Source organism: Microplitis demolitor, chromosome 9 (genome assembly GCF_026212275.2).
Source record: "Microplitis demolitor isolate Queensland-Clemson2020A chromosome 9, iyMicDemo2.1a, whole genome shotgun sequence".
Lineage (NCBI taxonomy): Eukaryota > Metazoa > Arthropoda > Insecta > Hymenoptera > Braconidae > Microplitis > Microplitis demolitor.
In genome coordinates, this window is record NC_068553.1 from 16,832,911 (window position 1) to 16,853,844 (window position 20,934).

The following is a 20,934-nucleotide window of genomic DNA, read 5'->3' on the forward strand; positions in this document are numbered from 1 at the left end:
AAAATTTTTCGATAATTTATAGGTACAATACATTTAACATCTCAATCTCTTTATTTCAGTTTAACAATTGAAAGCTTCTAGATAATTTCAAGTTACTGTATTTCTTTTTTAGTGTTTATTTGAACTTGCTGTATTTTGATGTCTGCTAGATTCAAAGTTCGGTTTTATTTTACTAGAGGAACTAGATATATTTAGAATTTTCAAATTCAAATTCAATTGTATTGAGCCTAGTTTAATAATAAATTACTGCCAATCCTAAGATCTTACCAGAAAGTAGAAAAAGTTAATAAACTAATAAACCGGAAAATTTAAGGGGATTCGGAATAAATAAATTTCAAAATATTCGAATTTAGTTCATACTAAAATCAAGGGAATGTGCATATATTTCATACATAAACTTAGACTTTACATAAATTTTGATACCATTTTCTCTGTTCTTGATCATACACTTTGAAAAATCAAGAGTGAATCCAGAAAAATTTACTCTGTCCCCACTAGACTTATAACGGGTAGTCGACTGTACATATTTGTAAATTTTTTTCTAAACAAAATGGCAATAGACTTAATAAAATACACTCACAAAGTTATAAATATATTATTTAATATTGTCATTTATCTAAACACTTAAAAAATATCATTGTTTATATATATATTTTTTATTAAAAAAGTTAATTCACGTTATGCATAAAAAAGATATGTAATTATTTATTCTTTAAATCTGCACTTACGTATGTCAATCATCTAAAAATTCTACTAACCGACGGTACTTGAAAAACTTATTTATTAAAATAAAAAACAATAATAATTTACACATTTTCAAAAAAACTACTCACACGCGCTTAAAAAGTAGAGCAGTCTTTTATTCCCTAAAAATATTTCGGCTCCTTCGCGTGCCTCGAGCTGTAATGAATGTTGTGATAAGACTGGCTGCGTCTCTCCGGGTCACTGCTGATGTGCAAACTGGTACTGGACCTCTGGGGGATGTAATACAGGTACGGTACGGTCCTGATGTCCTTCCGGTTATCAAGAGAAAGTCTTACGTCGCATCCTGGGTAGTCTGGTCTCGGAGCGTTGACTTGGAATTGGGACGGACTGTACAGCATCCCCAGAGACCTCTTCCATCTTTTTTCATTTGCTTCTATTTTTTCCTGTTTGGCTCGTTGGGACGAGTCGCTTTCCGTCGAGTTGCTGTCCTCGCTGGTCCCTAGACCTGGATCCCGATCTTCCGGGAGCTTGAGCTCCGAGTTCTTGGTCTGATGGTACAGAAGACTGGGGTGCGGAATCACGAATGGCAGAGGAAGTTTTCCTTCATTGCTTTCTTTCTTTTTCTTATCAGCTTCTTTGGCTTTGTTGTGATCGGTACAAGAACCAGGTCCGAACATGGACAGAAGTACTGGTAGCAAAAACAAACCATGCATCGCTCCGATGAAAATCACCAGGAATACCATTTTGAAGAAGACCAGGAAGATGTAAGTGCCAGCGAGAAGCAGAGCCACGAGACCCAGAATAGTTGAGGCTGCGCCCTGGACAATCGGCAGACCCAGGCTGTAAAGACAGTCTTTGACCCGGTCTTCGGAACGAGTCTTCTTGGAGCTCATATAGGCGTAGCAGATGTGAGCAGTGAAGTCGACGCTGAATCCAATGCACATTATCAAGTTGATCATCGAAATACTGTCGAGATTCACATCCCAGAGCGCCATGTAACCGGCGACCCCCAGTTCTATGGAGACGATGCAGAAGGCGACCCACAGGGAACAGAGAACGTTGGGAATGAAGACGAATGATATCAGCATCATCGTCAGGGCGCCGTAGATCATGCACTGGATACTCGTTGGCTTCACTAATTCAAACTGGTCGAAGAATACAAAGTACGGGTGAAAAACGCTGGCGTTAAGTGGAGAATCTTCGCATATTTTACGCAGTGCTTTGACCATATCTTTCTCTTGGTTCGTCCCGCTGACGTTGACCGCCTGGATAAGAAAACGACTTGCGAGAATTCGCTCGCCGGAGTCGTCGAATTTTATGTCCAGCGCGAAACTGCTGGTAGGATAGAGCCAGTTTTCTTTCAGGGCTTTTATGAAACCTTCCTCAGTGTCTACGGTGACGTTTAGGTAGTCTTTGTTTTCTTCGAGATAGGACAGGTAGTTTCGCAGCCAGTTTTCGGAGTACAGAGGGCTGCTGATGTAATGATTCGCCTCCAAGGTGCTGGTTAAGTTTTCCATCTGGGACTGGATTTCTGGGTCGCTGTAGTTGTAATTGCCGGATACTATCACCTGGTGACAAAAATCTTTAGTTTTAATTGTAATTATTGTAGAGAGTAGGGGGAAAATGGGCCATTTTAAAAAATGATAAAATTGGAAAAAAAAAAATTTTTTTTAATATATATATATATATATTAAAAAAAATTTTTTTACTGAAAATAAAAAATCTACGGTTCAAATCCACTTGCAGTCACTTTGAAAAAAAAAAAAAAATTTTTTTTTGTTTGAAGTAATAAAAAAAAATGTTATCTCACGTCCCAGATAATCGAATCGGACATTTTAAAAATTTCCAAGTAGAGAAAGTTATTTATTCAAACGCAATGTAAACGCGTGACATAATGACACGTCAAATATTAATTTAAAAAAAAAATTGTTAGTAGCAATTGAATTGACAAAGCCGTAAGTGAAACTACAATGGCTACACTAATGAGTCTTAAAAATGAATGAAAATGAATATGTATTGTATGAATTATGCAAAGTTGAAATACTCACTTGAATTCGATAAGGAAATTCACGGAAGTAAAAATCCTCGCGGTCATAAAACACAATTGAGTAAGAGTCTTCTTTGGAGAGTTTACGGCGTTCTAAGCCTTCTTTGAGATTAGTCAGTCCATATAGAGCACCGGCTAGATAAAGACCGAATAATAGTATAACTAGAGCCTTAATGGCCCAGCAATTCAAAGCGACTGCTAAATAATCACGGAACCATGTCATGCATCCGTGTTCGGGATTATCTATTGGATTATCTGGATCCGTTGGATCTACGCCTCCTGTGCAGAAGACTCGGTAGAACCATGATCGATGTGCTGGAAAAAAAATATTTAAATATTAATTATTTTATGGACAAGCATAAAATTTATTAATGGATTTTAATTTATTTTGTTTAATTTTATTTAATTATTGCAGTTTAAAAAATTTTTACTAAACTTTTATTTAAAATATTTTTATTGTTTAGTGATGAGCTTTAATTAGACAGCCATTTTTTAAAAATAAATCCCAGTGTAAATTATAAAAAGTTTTTTAACAAAAATTGGGATTCCCGGGTTTGTAAAAATAAATTTTATTTACATGTCTTTCATAACAACCGGTTGATTATTTAAAAAGACATTTAACTTTTATTTAAAATTAAAGACCGAGCAATCTTATAAGTGCTCCATTACGGACACACTAAAAACGCACACTTGAGTATGTTCGTATGTACGAAAACAAAATTAAAACAAAACTACTCACTCTATTGACTTAATTTTTTTCCATTATCTTTAAAACACTTTTATAAATAGACCCGTTAATAATTATTTTAATTACCGCTTAATTACCAATTAATAATTAAATAAAACCTCACAGTTGTAGCCGCGGTTTCGATCTACTCGGGCATTTAAATATTTTTAATAATTTATCTCCAATAAATAATTAGTAAATAAAATTTAAATAAATGTAATTAGTATTCGGAGTGTGAATTTATAAAAAAAACTATTTCTTTTTTTTTTTTTTAATTAAAAAATGTATTTTTTATTTTTATAGAAAAGTTGAGTCACATGAATTAAATTTAACATTTCCAGTAATGTTTAATCCAGTAACATGGGACACACATATATTTCCAGTATATTTTGGCGGAAGTATTGTAAGCGATGATCTAGTGATCGAAAGTGTACCCGCAGTGCAATTGGGATATTTTCTCACTGTCGATAATAAACGACTAGACGCCATGTAATTATTAATAATTTCATTATTTAATTGCCCCCTACCAAAAAAATCCATATGGGAATCCAGCATAGATCCCGATATAGATTCTCCCTATAGGAATCCACATCATGTCAAAACCATATGGGAATCGTATGGAATCCCATGTGGATTTTCAGGATGATTTCTCATGGGAATCTGCGCCATGTCAAAATGAGAATCCAGGTACCCACAGTTTCTTATGTGGATTTCCCATAGAAATCCACATACCCATGGTTACCTGCATGGAGTCTTATATAAATCTATTCACTCCTATATTCATTCCTATGGGTTCTTACATAAATCCATACTTTTTTATATGGATTCTTATGGGTCCCCATGCAATCCCACAAAGATTTTTTTGATAGGCCTGAGTTTCTATATAAGTAATTTCTATAAAATCCAGGGTATCTGAATGTCTATAGGAAACTTTATGGAATTCATCCGAAAACGCCATGTGGGAACCCACATAGGAATCTAGGCTGGATTCCCATATGGATTTTTTTGATAGGAAGATTCCTATATTAATTTTCCACAAAGAAATCCATCTATCCAAGTTCCTATATAGGAATCCCGGTACCCACAGTTTCCCATGGTGATTTTCCATATGGAAATCCAGATACCCCTAGATTCTTATATAAATCCACACTCCTATTTTAATTCCCATAAATTCTCACATAAATCCATAATTTCCTATATGGATTTCTATGGGTTCCCATGCAATCCCATGGATTTTTTATGGTAACACAGAATTCCTTTTACTTCCTTTATATTTCGAAGTTTTATAAGCGATGATTAATAGATCGAAAGCATACCCGCATAATTATTAAATTTTCTCTGGCGCGAATTTTAAAATTTAAAATGTAAATTAATCTTCCCGCGTTTAAAATAATTCCTGCCCGTATTCTACCGCACATTAATTAATTATTCCAAAGCATTAAACATAAAAGAAAGTACTCGGAGCTTGAAGTCCGGTGTAAAAGCCGGTCCTCTTTAATTTAAAAAAAAAAAAAAAAATATTATTATAAAATATAATATTACGGAACTGTTATAAAACGTCGTTACATATTTGTTCCAATGGTTTGATATTAATGGAGCCTGGACTTTGCAAATAGAGTATTTAGTTCCAGTTAGAATCGACAATCGCCAGTCAACGGCATTTTAAAATATTTAATTTTAAATTTCGAAACTGAAAAACAGGCCATATGTGTTGTCATTTGTCATATATTTATATATTTGTACTTGTATAACTTTCAAAGACGTAAGTTGGAAGACCAATAAGGTCAGCGCAATAACCTGGAGAAAGTAATCCATCCAGCGGGTCTTTTTTTTTCATTTTTCTTACGTAATTTCGAATGTGATCTAACGAATTAGTGACACTCGTTCGGCCGGTCGATAGAAAATTGTTGCAACTCTTTTAATTTATTATTTGTTGAGCACTCGTAATTTTTCCTCAATTTAATTTCGAGATTAGATTTTTATTAATATATATTTGAATGTTTTATTCATTTCGTTTGATTTCTATTTCCGCGAATTTGATGTCTCGGTTGATAGACTCAGAGAAAGTATTATTTATTCCAGATGACATTACTTTTGTATACATATATGTGAATATTCATTACATTGTGTAATAAAAATATTTATGGGTCTTAAGTCTGTTATTAATTTTGATTAAAAGGGAATTAATGTTTTTTAAAAATGGATTCTGGTGGCGACTTACTTGACTTGGAAAGAGGCATGACTTTACAGCAAATTACACTGTGTCGATTTTCTTGCTCGCAGTACCCACTTATGGCGACACATCCACTGAAGAAAGTTAAGTGAAAGAGAAATGTAAAAACTACTGCGAATCCTGTAATAAAAAAAATTTTTTTTAGTGATTCATTTTAATTACAAACTTTTAATATTTTATTTTAATTACAAATTCAAAAATTTTGAATGCGTTATTTTAAGTGCAAATTCAAAAATTTTGAATGTGTTTTTTAAAATGTGAATTTAAAAATTTTTAATGAGTTATTTTAATTAGAAATTCAAAAATTTTTAACACTTCATTTTAGTTTCAAATTCAAAAATTTTAAATGCCTTATTTTAAGTACAAATTCAAAAATTTTGAATGTGTTTTTTTAATTACAAATTCAAAAATTTTTAACACTTCATTTTAGTTCCAAATTCAAAAATTTTTGATGCTGTATTTTAATTATAAATTCAAAAATTTTCGATGCTTCAATTTTTTACAAATTCAAAAATTTTTAATGCTGTATTTTAATTAAAAATTCCAAAATTTTGAATTCTTTATTTTAATTAAAAATTCCAAAATTTTTAATTCTTTACTTTAATTAAAAATTCAAAAATTTTTAATGCGTTTTTTTACTTATAAATTTAAAAATTTTCAATACTTTATTTTTTTACAAATTCAAAAATTTTTATTCCTTTATTTTGATTAAAAATTCAATAATTTTTATCAACAAATTTTTTTCCCGCCAATAACTAAAATATTCAAAAATTTTTATCTAATAAATTTGAATTTAAAACTTGTGATTTTTTAATTTATTTAATTAATAAATAAAATTTTTAGTAAATTACCTGAGTAAGTGCAAAAAATTTGCACAGAAGGAAACGGTGAAAAAATACCAATAAAAAATGATATCATATCCGTAACTGACGTTATCGTTATCGATACCGCAGCCTCGCTTAAGGTCGTCGCCATTCTCTGCGGCACTGGATCTAGAATATTTGTTCTTCTCCAGGCAGCCAGCATCACAAAAGTATCATCTATTCCTATGCCTTAATTTAAAAAAAAAAACAAAAAAAAAAGAAACATTTAATTAATTAATATTAAGACTTCCTCATTAGAAAAGCGGAAATCTCAATTTTTTTATTTTCATACTTTGTATATATGTGTATACATACATACATACATACATATATATATATATATATATATATATATATATATATATATATATGTTATCAAGTCGAGCGTTACGGGTCATTGACATTGATTGCCAACAAACAAGTTACGGTAAGTCAAGTGTGATGAAAATTGCAGCATTTCATACTTTAATATTCCACTTATTCATTTAGAAATAAAAAAAAAAATTGACCAATCAATCGACTCAATTATCTGTTACAAAAATTTATTATCAATAATTTAGCAAAACTAATCACATTAAAGTAAAAAAAAAATTTTTTTAAATTTCAAATTTTCCCGCGAAAAAAAAAAATAATTTAAACAATTGATAAAAAATTCAAATTTTAAGTCAAAAAATTCAAATTTTTTTTTTTTAAATAAATTAATAAATGCATTTACGTCTCTTTATTGGGACTTTCTCGTTCTTAGTCCCCTTTTTAAATAACCAGTAGATTCGGATAAAAAAATTAGGATCGATATCAATAACAAATTTTTTTTTTATCAGCAAAATTTCGCTCTTATAAAATCGAGTGATTCTTTTTTTTTAAATTACATCGAATTTCGTAGAATATGAGTCAGAAATTACTGGAGTTGTCAATAAGGAAAAATTATGATCCTGAAGTTACCCGACGTCTTATATAATTTTTGGATTTTTTTTTTAAATAATACATTATAAAAAAAAATAATTTGAAAAAATTGCACTTATAGTTTTTTGAATTTCCTACACGTGCATTTTTTTTTTTTTTTTTTTTTTGTAATTAATTTGGTGAAAAAGAAAATTCAAAAATTGTTCCTAAAAATTATGATCCTGAAGTCAACAGACAATTAAAACTTTTTGATTTTTTTTTCGAAAAATCAATAAAAAAAAAAAAACTAAAAAAATGCACATGTACAAAATTTAAAAAACTACAAGTGCATTTTTTCAAAAATATTTTTTTCCTTCATAATTTATTTAAAAAAAAAATTCTTAGAAGTCAGCTAATTTCAGTATCATAAAAAATTAAATAATTAAAATTCTTGTCATATTTAAATATCACCCATATAAATTCTTATAATTTATTGACTTGACTAAAATTTATCAAAATTAGAAAAAAGAAAATTTACCAAAGTTATATTTTATCCTCATAAATTTAAGTAGATAATTAAAAAAGAATTTTAAAATGATTAAAAAATAATAAAAAATTTATAAGAAATATATCACCTTGGAATAAAGATTAATTTATGTATTATTAGATGGCACGTTAATAAAATCACATAATTATCACGTATGATACACAATAGCAGTAATTATTATTCTAAGACCGATTTGTTAAACGTCAGCTGTAATTTAAATAGCAACACATGAAATTGAATAAGTTGTAGCTCGACTACTTAGCAATTGTGCAACGCAATTAAATATATTGATTGAGAAAGAAGCTCACCGATCATGAGAAAGGGCGCAGCGAGATTTATGCCGATAAAATCGATTCCCAGGTACATGCAGAGTCCAAAAGCTGACACGGTCGCCATCCCGGCGGAAATATTACCCAGAAGACCGAGCCAAGGTTTGCTTCTCACCCAGTCGGTCATCATGCAGGTCACTATGGAAAATGCTCCCATGATTGCAAAAGTACTTGCGAAGTATGGAACCACGGTTTTGGTATTCGCTTCGAGTTCCAATTCGAGGGTTCGCGAGGCGAAACGCGCGACGCTTATGCTTTTGAATACTCCGGTGTCTTCGGCTTCGCCGACTTTGTTGAGAAATTCTTCTTCCCATGCTGCGCCACTGGTCAAAAATAATTAATTAGATATTTGTTTGATTATAAATTAGTGTAAAAAACACTAGGCAATTTTTAATAGTGTCTATAGAAAAAATCCATGGGATTGCATGGGAACCCATAGGAATCCATATAGGAAATTATGGATTTATGTGAGAATTCATGGGAATTAAAATAGGAGTGTGGATTTATATAAGAATCTAGAGGTATCTGGATTTCCATATGGAAAATCACCATGGGAAACTGTGGGTACCGGGATTCCCATATAGGAACTTGGATACATGGATTTCTTTGTGGAAAATTAATATAGGAATCTTCCTATCAAAAAAATCCATATGGGAATCCAGCCTAGATTCCTATGTGGGTTCCCACATGGCGTTTTCGGATGAATTCCATAAAGTTTCCTATAGACATTCAGATACCCTGGATTTTATAGAAATTACTTATATAGAAACTCAGGCCTATCAAGAAAATCCTTGTGGGATTGCATGGGGACCCATAAGAATCCATATAGAAAAGCATGGATTTATGTAAGAACCCATAGAAATTAATATAGGAGTGGATGGATTTATATAAGACTCCATGTAGGAAACCATGGGTATGTGGATTCCTATGGGAAATCCACATAAGAAACTGTGGGTTCCTGGATTCTCATTTTGACATGGCGCAGATTCCCATGAGAAATCATCCTGAAAATCCACATGGGATTCCATACGATTCCCATATGGTTTTGATATGATGTGGTTTCCTTTAGGAACCCATGTGAGAATCTATATCGGGATCTATGCTGGATTCCCATATGGATTTTTTTGGTAGGGGGGTAATTAAATAATGAATTTATTAATAATTACATGGCGTCTAGTCGTTTATTATCGACAGTGAGAAAATATCCCAATTGCACTGCGGGTACACTTTCGATCACTAGATCATCGCTTACAATACTTCCGCCAAAATATACTGGAAATATATGTGTGTCCCATGTTACTGGATTAAACATTACTGGAAATGTTAAATTTAATTCATGTGACTCAACTTTTCTATAAAAATAAAAAATACATTTTTTAATTAAAAAAAAAAAAAAAGAAATAGTTTTTTTTATAAATTCACACTTCGAATACTAATTACATTTATTTAAATTTTATTTACTAATTATTTAATGGAGATAAATTATTAAAAATATTTAAATGACCGAGTAGATCGAAATCGCGGCTAAAACTGTGAAGTTTTATTTAATTATTAATTGGTAATCAAGCGGTAATTAAAATAATTATTAACGGGTCTATTTATAAAAGTGTTTTAAAGATAATGGAAAAAAATTAAGTCAATAGAGTGAGTAGTTTTGTTTTAATTTTGTTTTCGTACATACGAACATACTCAAGTGTGCGTTTTTAGTGTGTCCGTAATGTAGCACTTATAAGATCGCTCGGTCTTTAATTTTAAATAAAAGTCAAATGTCTTTTTAAATAATCAACCGGTTGTTATGAAAGACATGTAAATAAAATTTATTTTCACAAACCCGGGAATCCCAATTTTTGTTAAAAAACTTTTTATAATTTACACTGGGATTTATTTTTAAAAAATGGCTGTCTAATTAAAGCTCATCACTAAACAATAAAATTATTTTACATAAAAGTTTGGTAAAAATTTTTTAAACTGCAATAATTAAATAAAATTAAAAAAAAATAAATTCAAGTCGATTAATAAATTTTATGCGTGACCATAAAATAATTTCTATTAAAATTTTTTTTTTCCAGCCTCGATCACGGCTTCATGTTTTCGGGTTGGAAAAAAAAATTTTCTTAATTAAAAAAAAAATGGGTTTCTATTATATAAATAAAAATACGATTTAGTATCAGAGGTGATGAAAAAAATTTACATACTCAATAACGTGAACCAAATTGAGGATATCATTATTAAAACATTTCTCAAGCCACCGAGCACAGACTCGTTCGTACGTATAGCTTTCGCCTTCATAATGAGCAGTTACATTTTTAACAATACCATCAAGTAAAACCAAATCATCCCATACTTCTTTTCTCAGCATATTCTTGCTACCGTCCTTAGGAATCACTATCACGTGACCGAACCTGCCTACAAATAAACAATATAATTTTACTACCATATCAATAAATTTTCACTCCTGAAATAATTTACAGCCTGAAAAATAAAAAAAGTCTTTACCTGGTCTTGTAATTCTGCCAACACTAAACAGGTGGCTGTAATTGACTTTAAAATGTTCTTCGGCGATACTTCTTTCGTGTTTACCAGGTCCGTTAACTGGTGAAAACAGATATTCCGGATCGATTTCATAATTAATACGCTGATAACCAGTTATACATATGCAACCCAGTAATATCGGTATTATAACAAAGTATCCAGGTCTCAGTCCAACCCAGAGACCTATTTTGTAAAATGCGCGGTTGAGAAAATCGTCAACAAACGTTATACTACAACGCATCTGTAAAAATAATAACAATAATAGTATGGGCGGGAAATTTGAATCGAGGGAGGCAACCCCCTTAAAATGGTTGAAAAATTCAAAAATCACTTTTGTGGAAAAATGCAGGTCAATATTAAATAATTACAATCACATCAAAAAAGTTGCTATCGAATAAAAAATTACGATTCATAAAAAAAATAACGATGATTTGTTGAAAATTAATATTTTATTGAAATTATTAATTTCTAGATTGTAATCTATATTATTAAGAGAATAAGGAAAATTTTGTTCCTGCATATCTTGTATGATAGAATTGGTTAATGTTATTAAATTTGGTATCGTTAGAAAGGTTTTGACTTGAATTTGTGCCTTTTCATAGTTTCAGCTATTTTTTATTATCAATCATTGAGAAAAATCGATTTATCTGTATCATTCGAATTACATTTAAATTACGCGGGAAAAAATACGATCGTAATTATTTTCTTTAAATAAATTAATATTATAATTATTCTGTCACTAAATATGACTGAATGTCACTGAATATATACTATATTATTTATATCGCGTTACTTATTCCAAAATGACAAAGTTTTATATTTCCATTTGGTTTTAGGAAGCTTCTCAAAGCCAAAAAAGTGTGCATAGAAAAAAAAAGGATTCATTGACACAAAAAATCTTTACTCGCCTAAAGAAAATTTTTACTTACCCCAATAAATTTTTCGCATTGTGAATTAAAACCAAAAAGTTATTTAGAACTAGAAAAAATTTTTGTGCAAGGAATAATTTCTTGAGCAAAATAATCTTTTTTCGCCCCAAGAAAATTTTTGTATTGAATTTATGATGCATAAAATTTCTTGGTGTAAATAAAATTTTTTGAGGCAAGAAATCGTTTTCTTCTGAGTATTTTATAAAATCAGTAATGATATTTGGGCAGTCACGTAGCGACTGCAGGTTGCTCGTTAATAATAATAATAATGATAATAGTAAAAACTGTTATTATTTTTAAATTTCAAAACCCGGAAGAATTTGTTAGACCTTTTAATTTTCCTATTTGTCTTAAATTTTCAATTCAAATTCGAATTCAAATTTAAATAAATGTTAGAGGAAATAAAACCGGTTTTCAAGTGAAAGTTATATAACAGATTTATTTTATTTACGGACAATAAATTTATATTTAGTTTTACTACTCATATGTGAAGATTTTAAATCTTGATTAAGCAGGTATGAGAAATTGAAAATTTAAATAAAAAAGAAAGGTCAGGTTTCAAATAAGACAGACCTTTGACGTATTCATTCACAACCGAAAACATTTTTTTTAGGTTTTGCGGACAATGACAGGTACAAAAGCGGTTTCAAGTTGTTCTGTGCAGGTGGGCCATGACGGGGATTTTTTTATGAGAAATTACAAATGGTTAGATCCCAATCGATTCTTCTTTCATCAAAAGGTCGTTAGTATTTTCGAGTATTTAATTTTGGGCAAATAAAAAATGGCTTAGAATTTTTTTTTAACATTCGAAATGAGAATTTAAAAAAATATATGCATGTACAGGTACGAATTCTTAATATCTACGAAATAAATTTAATTTAAATGATTGCGGTGACATTTATAAAATTAACAGCCTATTTAAATTTAAATTGATTAATCGATTAATTTATTTATTTTTTATAAAATAATATTCGTAGAAAAATTTTTTTGAACTTTTCAAGTCCGTGAATTTCAAAAAAATATTTAAGTAATTTTTTTTGAACCCAAATACGATCAAAATTATTTTCGAATAAAAAAAAAAGAATTTCAAATTAACAGGAATTATTTCAAATCAGAGTATAAATTTTTTTTGAATTTCCAAATCTATAAATTTTCAAAATATTCCAAAAGTTTCTTTTGAACCCAAACACGATCAAAATGACATTCAAATAAAAATTAAAAAGTTCTAATTAGCAGAGATTATTTTGAATCAGACTATAAATTTTTTTTTTAATTTCCAAGTCTTTGAATTTCAAAAAAATATTCAAAATATTTTTTTGGACCCAAACACAATCAAAATTATTTTCAAATAGCAAATATATGAAATTCAAATTAACAAAAATTATTTTCAATCAGATTATAAATTTTGTTTTTTTTCATTTATTTCCAAGTCTATAAATTTCAAAAAATATATACATGAAATATATATGAAAATATATGAAATTCAAATTGAAGAAAACTTTGAATCAGATAAAATTTTTTTTCCAACTTTCCAAGTCTCAAAATTTCAAAAAATATATATATGAAATATATATGAAAATATATGAAATTCAAATTGACAAAAAATTTTTAATCAGATAAAATTTTTTTTTAACTTTCCAAGTCTAAAAATTTCAAAATATATATATATGAAATATATATAAAAATATGGAATTCAAATTGACAAAAAATTTTTAATCAGATAAATTTTTTTTTTTAACTTTCCAAGTCTAAAAATTTCAAAAAATATATATATGAAATATATATGAAAATATATGAAATTCAAATTGACAAAAAATTTTTAATCATATAAAATTTTTTTTTTAACTTTCCAAGTCTAAAAATTTCAAAAAATATATATATGAAATATATATAAAAATATATGAAATTTAAATTGACAAAAAACATTTTTAATCATATAAAATTTTTTTTTCACTTTTCAAGTCTAAAAATTTCAAAAAATATATATATGAAATATGTATGAAAATATATAAAAATATAAGAAATTCAAATTGACAAAAAACATTTTTAATCAGATAAAATTATTTTTCAACTTTCCGTCCAAAAATTTCACAAATTTCTTCTAAACCCAAACTAGATCTTATTACTGCCAAATAAAAAACAATAAATTCAAATGACCAAAATTGTTTTATAATCAGATTAAAATTTTTTTGAACTTTCCATTTCTATATAAGTTCTTCTGAACCCAAACCAGATCAAAATCACTTTCAAATAAAAGATAAAAAATTCAAATAAAAAAACATTTTTAATCAGGCTAAAATTTTTACCAAAAAAAATAAAAAAAAATGATTTTGTATAAATAATCACTAGTGAAAGTCTGTCTATTTATATTTAAACAACAATATAAATAATGACGTGTTAAACATCTGGACATGATTAATAAGTGTTTATACATCAGTTAAAAGACGGTGACAAAATTAAAACATCGACTTTTGTCACCGTCTAAGTGATAATGTTTTTACAACAACAGATAATATTACTCAGTAAATATAATAAAAGATATATACATACATACATATATGTGAACATGAATCAAATGTGTGTCCAGCCATTGTAAATGCTCATTACTTATTGACACGCACTTATACTTATGGTGAATGTTAAAATTACTCAGTATGTAATATTACGATTTAAACGTATATGTAATATCATATATAATGTATATATATTTTTTATATATTTACGTTTAAATAACTAGAGAAATCTGGGCAGCCTTGTCATGATTTAGCAAGCAACCCAAAGCAAACATTTTATTCTTCGATCGCGTACAATTTATACTTTTATTACAAAAAACCTCATATTTAATTTTATCCTTTTTTATTTTGCAATCTTATGCAAATATAAAATATAACTCAATAAAAAAAAATACTATGCAGAAAAATTGATTAAAAAATTATGAATTAATTCAATCGTTGACATCAAATAGTTTTTTTTTTTTTTTTTTATTAGGGATGTAGGCCAATGGTCATAAATTATTATTTATGGAAATTAATTAATTGGGTCATAGGTAATTTAATTATTTTATATAAATTTATTTGAAGCAAGAAATAATTTAGGTTTTTTGTTTGGACTTTAACGGAAGTATTTTTGAAAGTAAAAGTTGTTGGCTTATTGTGTAAGAATTTTATTTTATGTTCTAAAGATTCGAGAATATGTAAAAAATTATCTTTTATTTTTTTTATGTCTGAAGAAAGTTAAGTGACCGGTGGGCACGTGATTGCTTATTTTGTGTAAAAAATGTTTTTTTTTTAATTAGATTTTTTTTTAATTTGAGTAAAAAAAAATTAAATTTTAGGCAATGAGATTTTGAAAATTTTGGAAAATGAAAATATAAATTTTGAATTAAAAAAAATTTTATGATTGAGGGTAAAAAGAATCGATGGGAATTTGAAATTTGAATTTTTTTGAAAAATATTTGATTGTTCGTTCATGAATATTATGTAGAAAAAAAAACAACTCGATTTTTTGATAGAATTTTTTTTAAAACTTTTAGTTTTTCTATTTTTTTAAAATTAAATTTTGAATTTTGATCTGTAGAAAATTTAATTTTTTAATATTGAACTGAAACTTCAAATTTTGCTTCATAAAAAATTTGAATTTTTTTCGCGGGAAATTTAAAATTTTGAATTTTATTCTGTAGAAAGTTAAATTTTTAAAAATTGAACAGTAACTTCAAATTTTGCTTGATAAAAAATTTGAATTTTTTCACAGGAAATTTAACATTTTGAATTTTGATCTGTAGAATATTAAATTTTTTAAAATTGAATTGAAATTTAAATTTTGCTTCATTTTAAATTTAAATTTTTTTTCGCGGGACATTAAAAATTTTGAATTTTCATCCGTAGAAAATTATATTTTTCGAAATTGAAGTGAAACTTCAAATTTTGCTTCATAAAAAATTTGAATTTTTTTTCGCGGGAAATTTAAAAATTAGAATTTTTTTATTATTTAAATTTTTCTGCCAAATTTATGTTTTTTTTTTCAAGTTTTTTTTAAAGTATATATACTAAATATATGATATCTCCAACTCTTAATGGAGTTTTAAATAAATCGAAGAAAAAAATTATCAAACCACTCAAAGTTCAAATTTGAATAAATTAAAACTTTTTCTAAATTTATTCATTCTCAAACGACAATTTTTTTTACGAATACTTTTTTCCATCATCGGTTAAAAATCAAAAGTGTTGAGACAAAGATCAAAAAAAAAAAATTCCTTGTCAGTAAAAATAAATTTTAAAAATACCGCGAATTTAAAAAATTTGAATCTAAATAAAAAAGATTTAAGATTAAAATTAAGAACAAAAGTTTTATTTATCAATCGAATTGGATCTCTTCCTGTTCTCTAAGACCGGATGAATACAATAATAAAAATAAAAATATTATTATGTCAACAAATACGTTATCAATTAAAAATATCTCAGGCAAAATATAACAAAAAGATTATAAAAAATAGTCACGTTAATAAATTTTTTATGTTTTCTTATATGACCCTCAGGATTAACACGAAATCGTTCATGATCATGATTTGATGCACATATATATGTATATAAAATATATATAAAGGATTGTTGTGAAGTACTGAGTATGCGTAAGGAATTAAAATTGATGTCGCAACGATAAGAAGAATAATATCGATTGTTAGGCAACTCAATTTAAATCCAACAGTAAATTCGTTATTTTTTAATTAAATTTTTTTTTTCCTTCTATTAATTTAATTTTTTTTTTTTTAACATCAAAGAATTTTTTTTTTTTTTAAGTAAAAATTTATTGAATTTAAAAATCAAAATTTCGTTCTTTGAAACCGGCCCAAAAATTTTGAATTTTTTGTGTAAAAAAATTTCCAAAAAAGTTGGATATGAAAATTTCTAAATTTGACTTTTTGAGTTTTTGAATTTTAATAATAAAAAAATTATTGGTGATTTTGAACCATGTGACCAAATTTTAAATAAAATTTTTTTTGAACCATGTGACCAAATTTTGAATCAAATTTTTTTTGAACCATGTGACCAAATTTTGAATAAAATTTTTTTGAACGAGAGAGAAAATTTTGTAAAATTAAATTTTGAAAAAATTGTCATCTGTCTCAAAATTTCTTTAAATAAAATTCAAAATTAACAAAATTTTTGAATATAAAAATTCTAAAAATTCAAAAGTCGACTTGAAGTTCTGGATATCGAATTTTTTTTTTTAATTTTGAATGAATTTTTTTTACCCGGGAAAAATTTAAATTAAAAAAATTTATTTCCCTGATGTATTTATAGTTAATAATAAAATTAATTAACGATACCTTTAAATTGTATTTGAAAAATAATTAAAATTCACAATAAATCAAATTTGAAAAATTTCACTTTGCACTAAAATTTAAACACATGTTTCAATAAATAAATAAATAAATAAATTTATTTGTGATAAAAAAATGTTAATTAAGAAAAGAACTATTAATAGCGTTCTTTTAAATTATTTGATAATTAAACTACCGGTAAACTATTAAATGAATGAATACATGAACCGATATGATCGAATTGAAGAGCGAAACGATACTGAGCTGAGTTTAAACGCGCGACTAAGACTGACCCTCTATATCTACAGTAATTTTATACTTTCGAATCCTGAGTTGGTCTAATGTAATATTAATTTAATTTATAGTACGTAATTATTATGAGTTTTTTTTTGGCAAAATTTAAAAATAAAATTATTTAATTCATTTGATAGCGGATTTATTTATTGGTGGCTAATTAAAAGTGAAATATCGGTTATCTGGTCGATAAATTAAAATAAATTGATGAAAATAATAAAAAGAAAAAAAAAGAGTAAAGGTCGATTAGAAGGACATGGATCCTTGAAAAAAGTAGTTCGTTGTATTTAAATCTTTACGCAATTTGTTGTCATTTTTATTTATATTTTCTATGTGATTTGAAATATAAATTTATGTTGACTTTTGTTTTTTTTTTTTTTTTTAATAATTCTATAGATAACATGATTAATTACTTAGTGTTTTATTATTATTATTATTATTATTATTATTATTATTATTATTATTATTATTATTATTATTATTATTATTATTATTATTATTATTATTATTATTATTATTATTATTATTATTATTATTATTATTATTATTATTATTATTATTATTATTATTATTATCATTATTATTATTATTATTATTATTATTATTATTATTATTATTATTATTATTATTATTATTATTATTATTATTATTATTATTATTATTATTATTATTATTATTATTATTATTATTATTATTATTATTATTAATATTATTATTACTACTATTATTGGTGTTATCATTATTAGTATTACTATCTTACTATTATACTCGTATTGTTAGCAGTAATATTTCTGTCATAATAATAATAATAATAATAATAATAATAATAATAATAATAATAATAATAATAATAATAATAATAATTATCATTATTATTATTATTATTAGTATCTTATTATTACACTTGTATTATTAGCACCCGGATGAAAATACCATATATGATAAATATATATGGAAAAATATATAATCAATATGAGACCATATAAGTGGCCAAAAACGATATATATTTTCTTATATATAATATACTAAGTTTTAATATAATTAATTATATACGTAAGTTTATAAGTTAATACATGTATTATATATATTTATAATCATATATGTAAACTTATAAGTTAGCACATATATGTATTACATATATTGATAATTATATATGTAAATTTGTAAGCTAGCACACATATATATAAATATATATATATATTCTGAACACAATGTTTGAATCTTATAACAGAGAGAGGAAGACAGAAAAGAATATATTTTATTTATTCTTACATATATGGGGAGACTTATATGCTTCTATATATCGAAAAATATACAAAAATTTATAAAGTTAAATACATGGTACATATATCGTGGCATATAATGATTAATTATATATGTATTCTTATTTGTTTCCATATATAAATAACATTTATTTTTAAATATATTAAAATTATAAGTTTTCAAATATATAAATAATATATTGGTTATACGAAAATATATGAAATCATATAAGAGAAAACATATATAGAAATATAATAAAATCGGCCAAAATCTATATATAGTTCTATATAAGATTTCATGTATTGTCACATATATACTTATATCTGTAACATATATTTTTTAATATATGTTTACCATATATGATATTTTCATGCGGGCAGTAGTATTTCTGTCATTATAGTAATAATAATAATAATAATAATAATAACAATAATAATAATAATAATAATATTAATAATTTTATTTGTTGTGATGATTGTACAAAAAAAAAAAATTAGTGTTATAAATTATAAAGAGTAAGGAGCGGATGCTGAGATTATTTGTAGCGTTTAATATATATCATGAAATAAAAGCGTCGTCTCTCTACTCATCATCCCGTAAATATATTCCATTTAAAGTTGATAGCTTAGATTATTGTTATAGTGTCTCGTATTATTACAATATATATTATATCTATCTATCTAACATATAATAGTTTTTTTTTCTTTTTATATAATAATTCAAATTTTATCAATAATTCATTTATTTTATTAAAAATAAATTATTTATGTCTTTAGGTATCATAAAAGTCTTGAATTAATTATCGAAGAAATTTTTTTAATTAATTGTAATTTAGTTTATAGAGACGTGTGTTCTTTTTATATACAATATAAAATAATTCCAAATGCGAATCATGTTTCCGTAGTGTAGTGGTCATCACGTGTGCTTCACACGCACAAGGTCCCCGGTTCGATCCCGGGCGGAAACATTTTTTTTTTTTAATTTTCAAATTTTTTTCAAAAGAAAAAAAACAATTTTAAGATTTCATAGAAAATATATTTAAATTTTTTCAAATTTTTAATTAGAAGAGTTTTGATAAATTAAAAAATTGATATCAAGAAAATATATATAATATATAAAAATATATATAACTGAAAAAAAAGCCATAAAAAAATTTACTTTCATATTTTTTTAATATGAGAATTCAAAACTACTATATAAATTTATATAATTGTTAATTACATATTATATATTACAAGCTTTGTATATATTTATTGCTAATTATCTAACATATTAACGTAATTAAAACTGCAATTAGATAAACAATTCTCACGATCATAAACACTCACATTTATCGATCGATCGAACAGCAAATAATATGTCAGAGCTTAAATATTTAAATATTTAATCATTTATACTTTCTCCAAATAAATATTTCAGTGAAAGTCGATCACAAAAATATATATAATTATTATTTAAATTCATATATGATCGATAGCTATTACATACTAATAATTACGAGTCATTAAAATTATTAATATTATTTTTAATTAATTAATTTATAATTAAAAAAAAAATTTATTTAAATCAAGTAAAATAAAACACACCCAGTTCAAAGTGATGGCGGGTTTTATTTAAATTCAAATTAATTTCGTCATCCGGAGTTTTTAAAAAATCTTTTTGAATACGGAGTCAATAAGAAATTTTTTTTTTAGCGGAGTGATTATGATTTTATTTGGATCCACATTCACTCAAATTTTACTCCGAAAATTAACTCCTTTACTCTGAGCTCTGGAGTTTAAAAAAATTACTCCGTATACGGAGTAAATATGGAGCTTTTTTCAACAGAGTGATCTCGATTTTATTTAACTCCATATTAATTCTTATTCGGAGTTTGAATTTTAAAATAAACTTCCACGGAGTAAATTTTACTCCGAACCGGAGTTTGAATATTTAAAAAACTTCCGTTCGGAGTAAATTTTACTCAAAGATTAAATGAAATAACAGTTATCGGCTCCATATTTACTCCGAATTAACTCCGGGTTCATTCCGTCACTCAAAGTTCCAAAGTTAAAAAAAAAAACTCCGAATATGGAGTAAATGAGTTTTTCAGCGGAGTAAATTCGGAGTGATCTAGATTTTATTTAAATCCGTATTCATTTCTAGCCGAAGTCTTTTTGTTAAAGTAAACTTATTTTCGGAGTAAATTTTACTCCGAAAATTAACTCCTTTACTCTGAGCTCTGGAGTTTAAAAAAATTACTCCGAATACGGAGTAAATATGG

General features: G+C 26.3%; 1 protein-coding gene and 1 non-coding gene across 2 annotated transcripts; one reads left to right on the top strand and one right to left on the bottom strand.

Annotated features, from left to right (window-relative positions):
• Positions 1 to 37: 37 nt before the first annotated feature.
• On the bottom strand, positions 38 to 17,369 carry LOC103570132 (patched domain-containing protein 3). The gene is made up of 9 exons (XM_008547749.2): positions 17,121 to 17,369; positions 10,830 to 11,106; positions 10,529 to 10,739; positions 9,500 to 9,685; positions 8,313 to 8,656; positions 6,564 to 6,764; positions 5,701 to 5,832; positions 2,754 to 3,067; positions 38 to 2,273 (listed from the first exon to the last, which is right to left on the bottom strand). The coding sequence occupies exons 2-9, from the start codon at positions 11,104 to 11,106 to the stop codon at positions 867 to 869; spliced, it is 3,072 nt and encodes a 1,023-aa protein (XP_008545971.1). The 5' UTR covers positions 17,121 to 17,369; the 3' UTR covers positions 38 to 866.
• A 2,196-nt stretch (positions 17,370 to 19,565) lies between these two features.
• Positions 19,566 to 19,638, top strand: Trnav-cac (transfer RNA valine (anticodon CAC)). The gene has a single exon. It is a non-coding gene; the product is annotated as a tRNA-Val (tRNA).
• Positions 19,639 to 20,934: the final 1,296 nt, after the last annotated feature.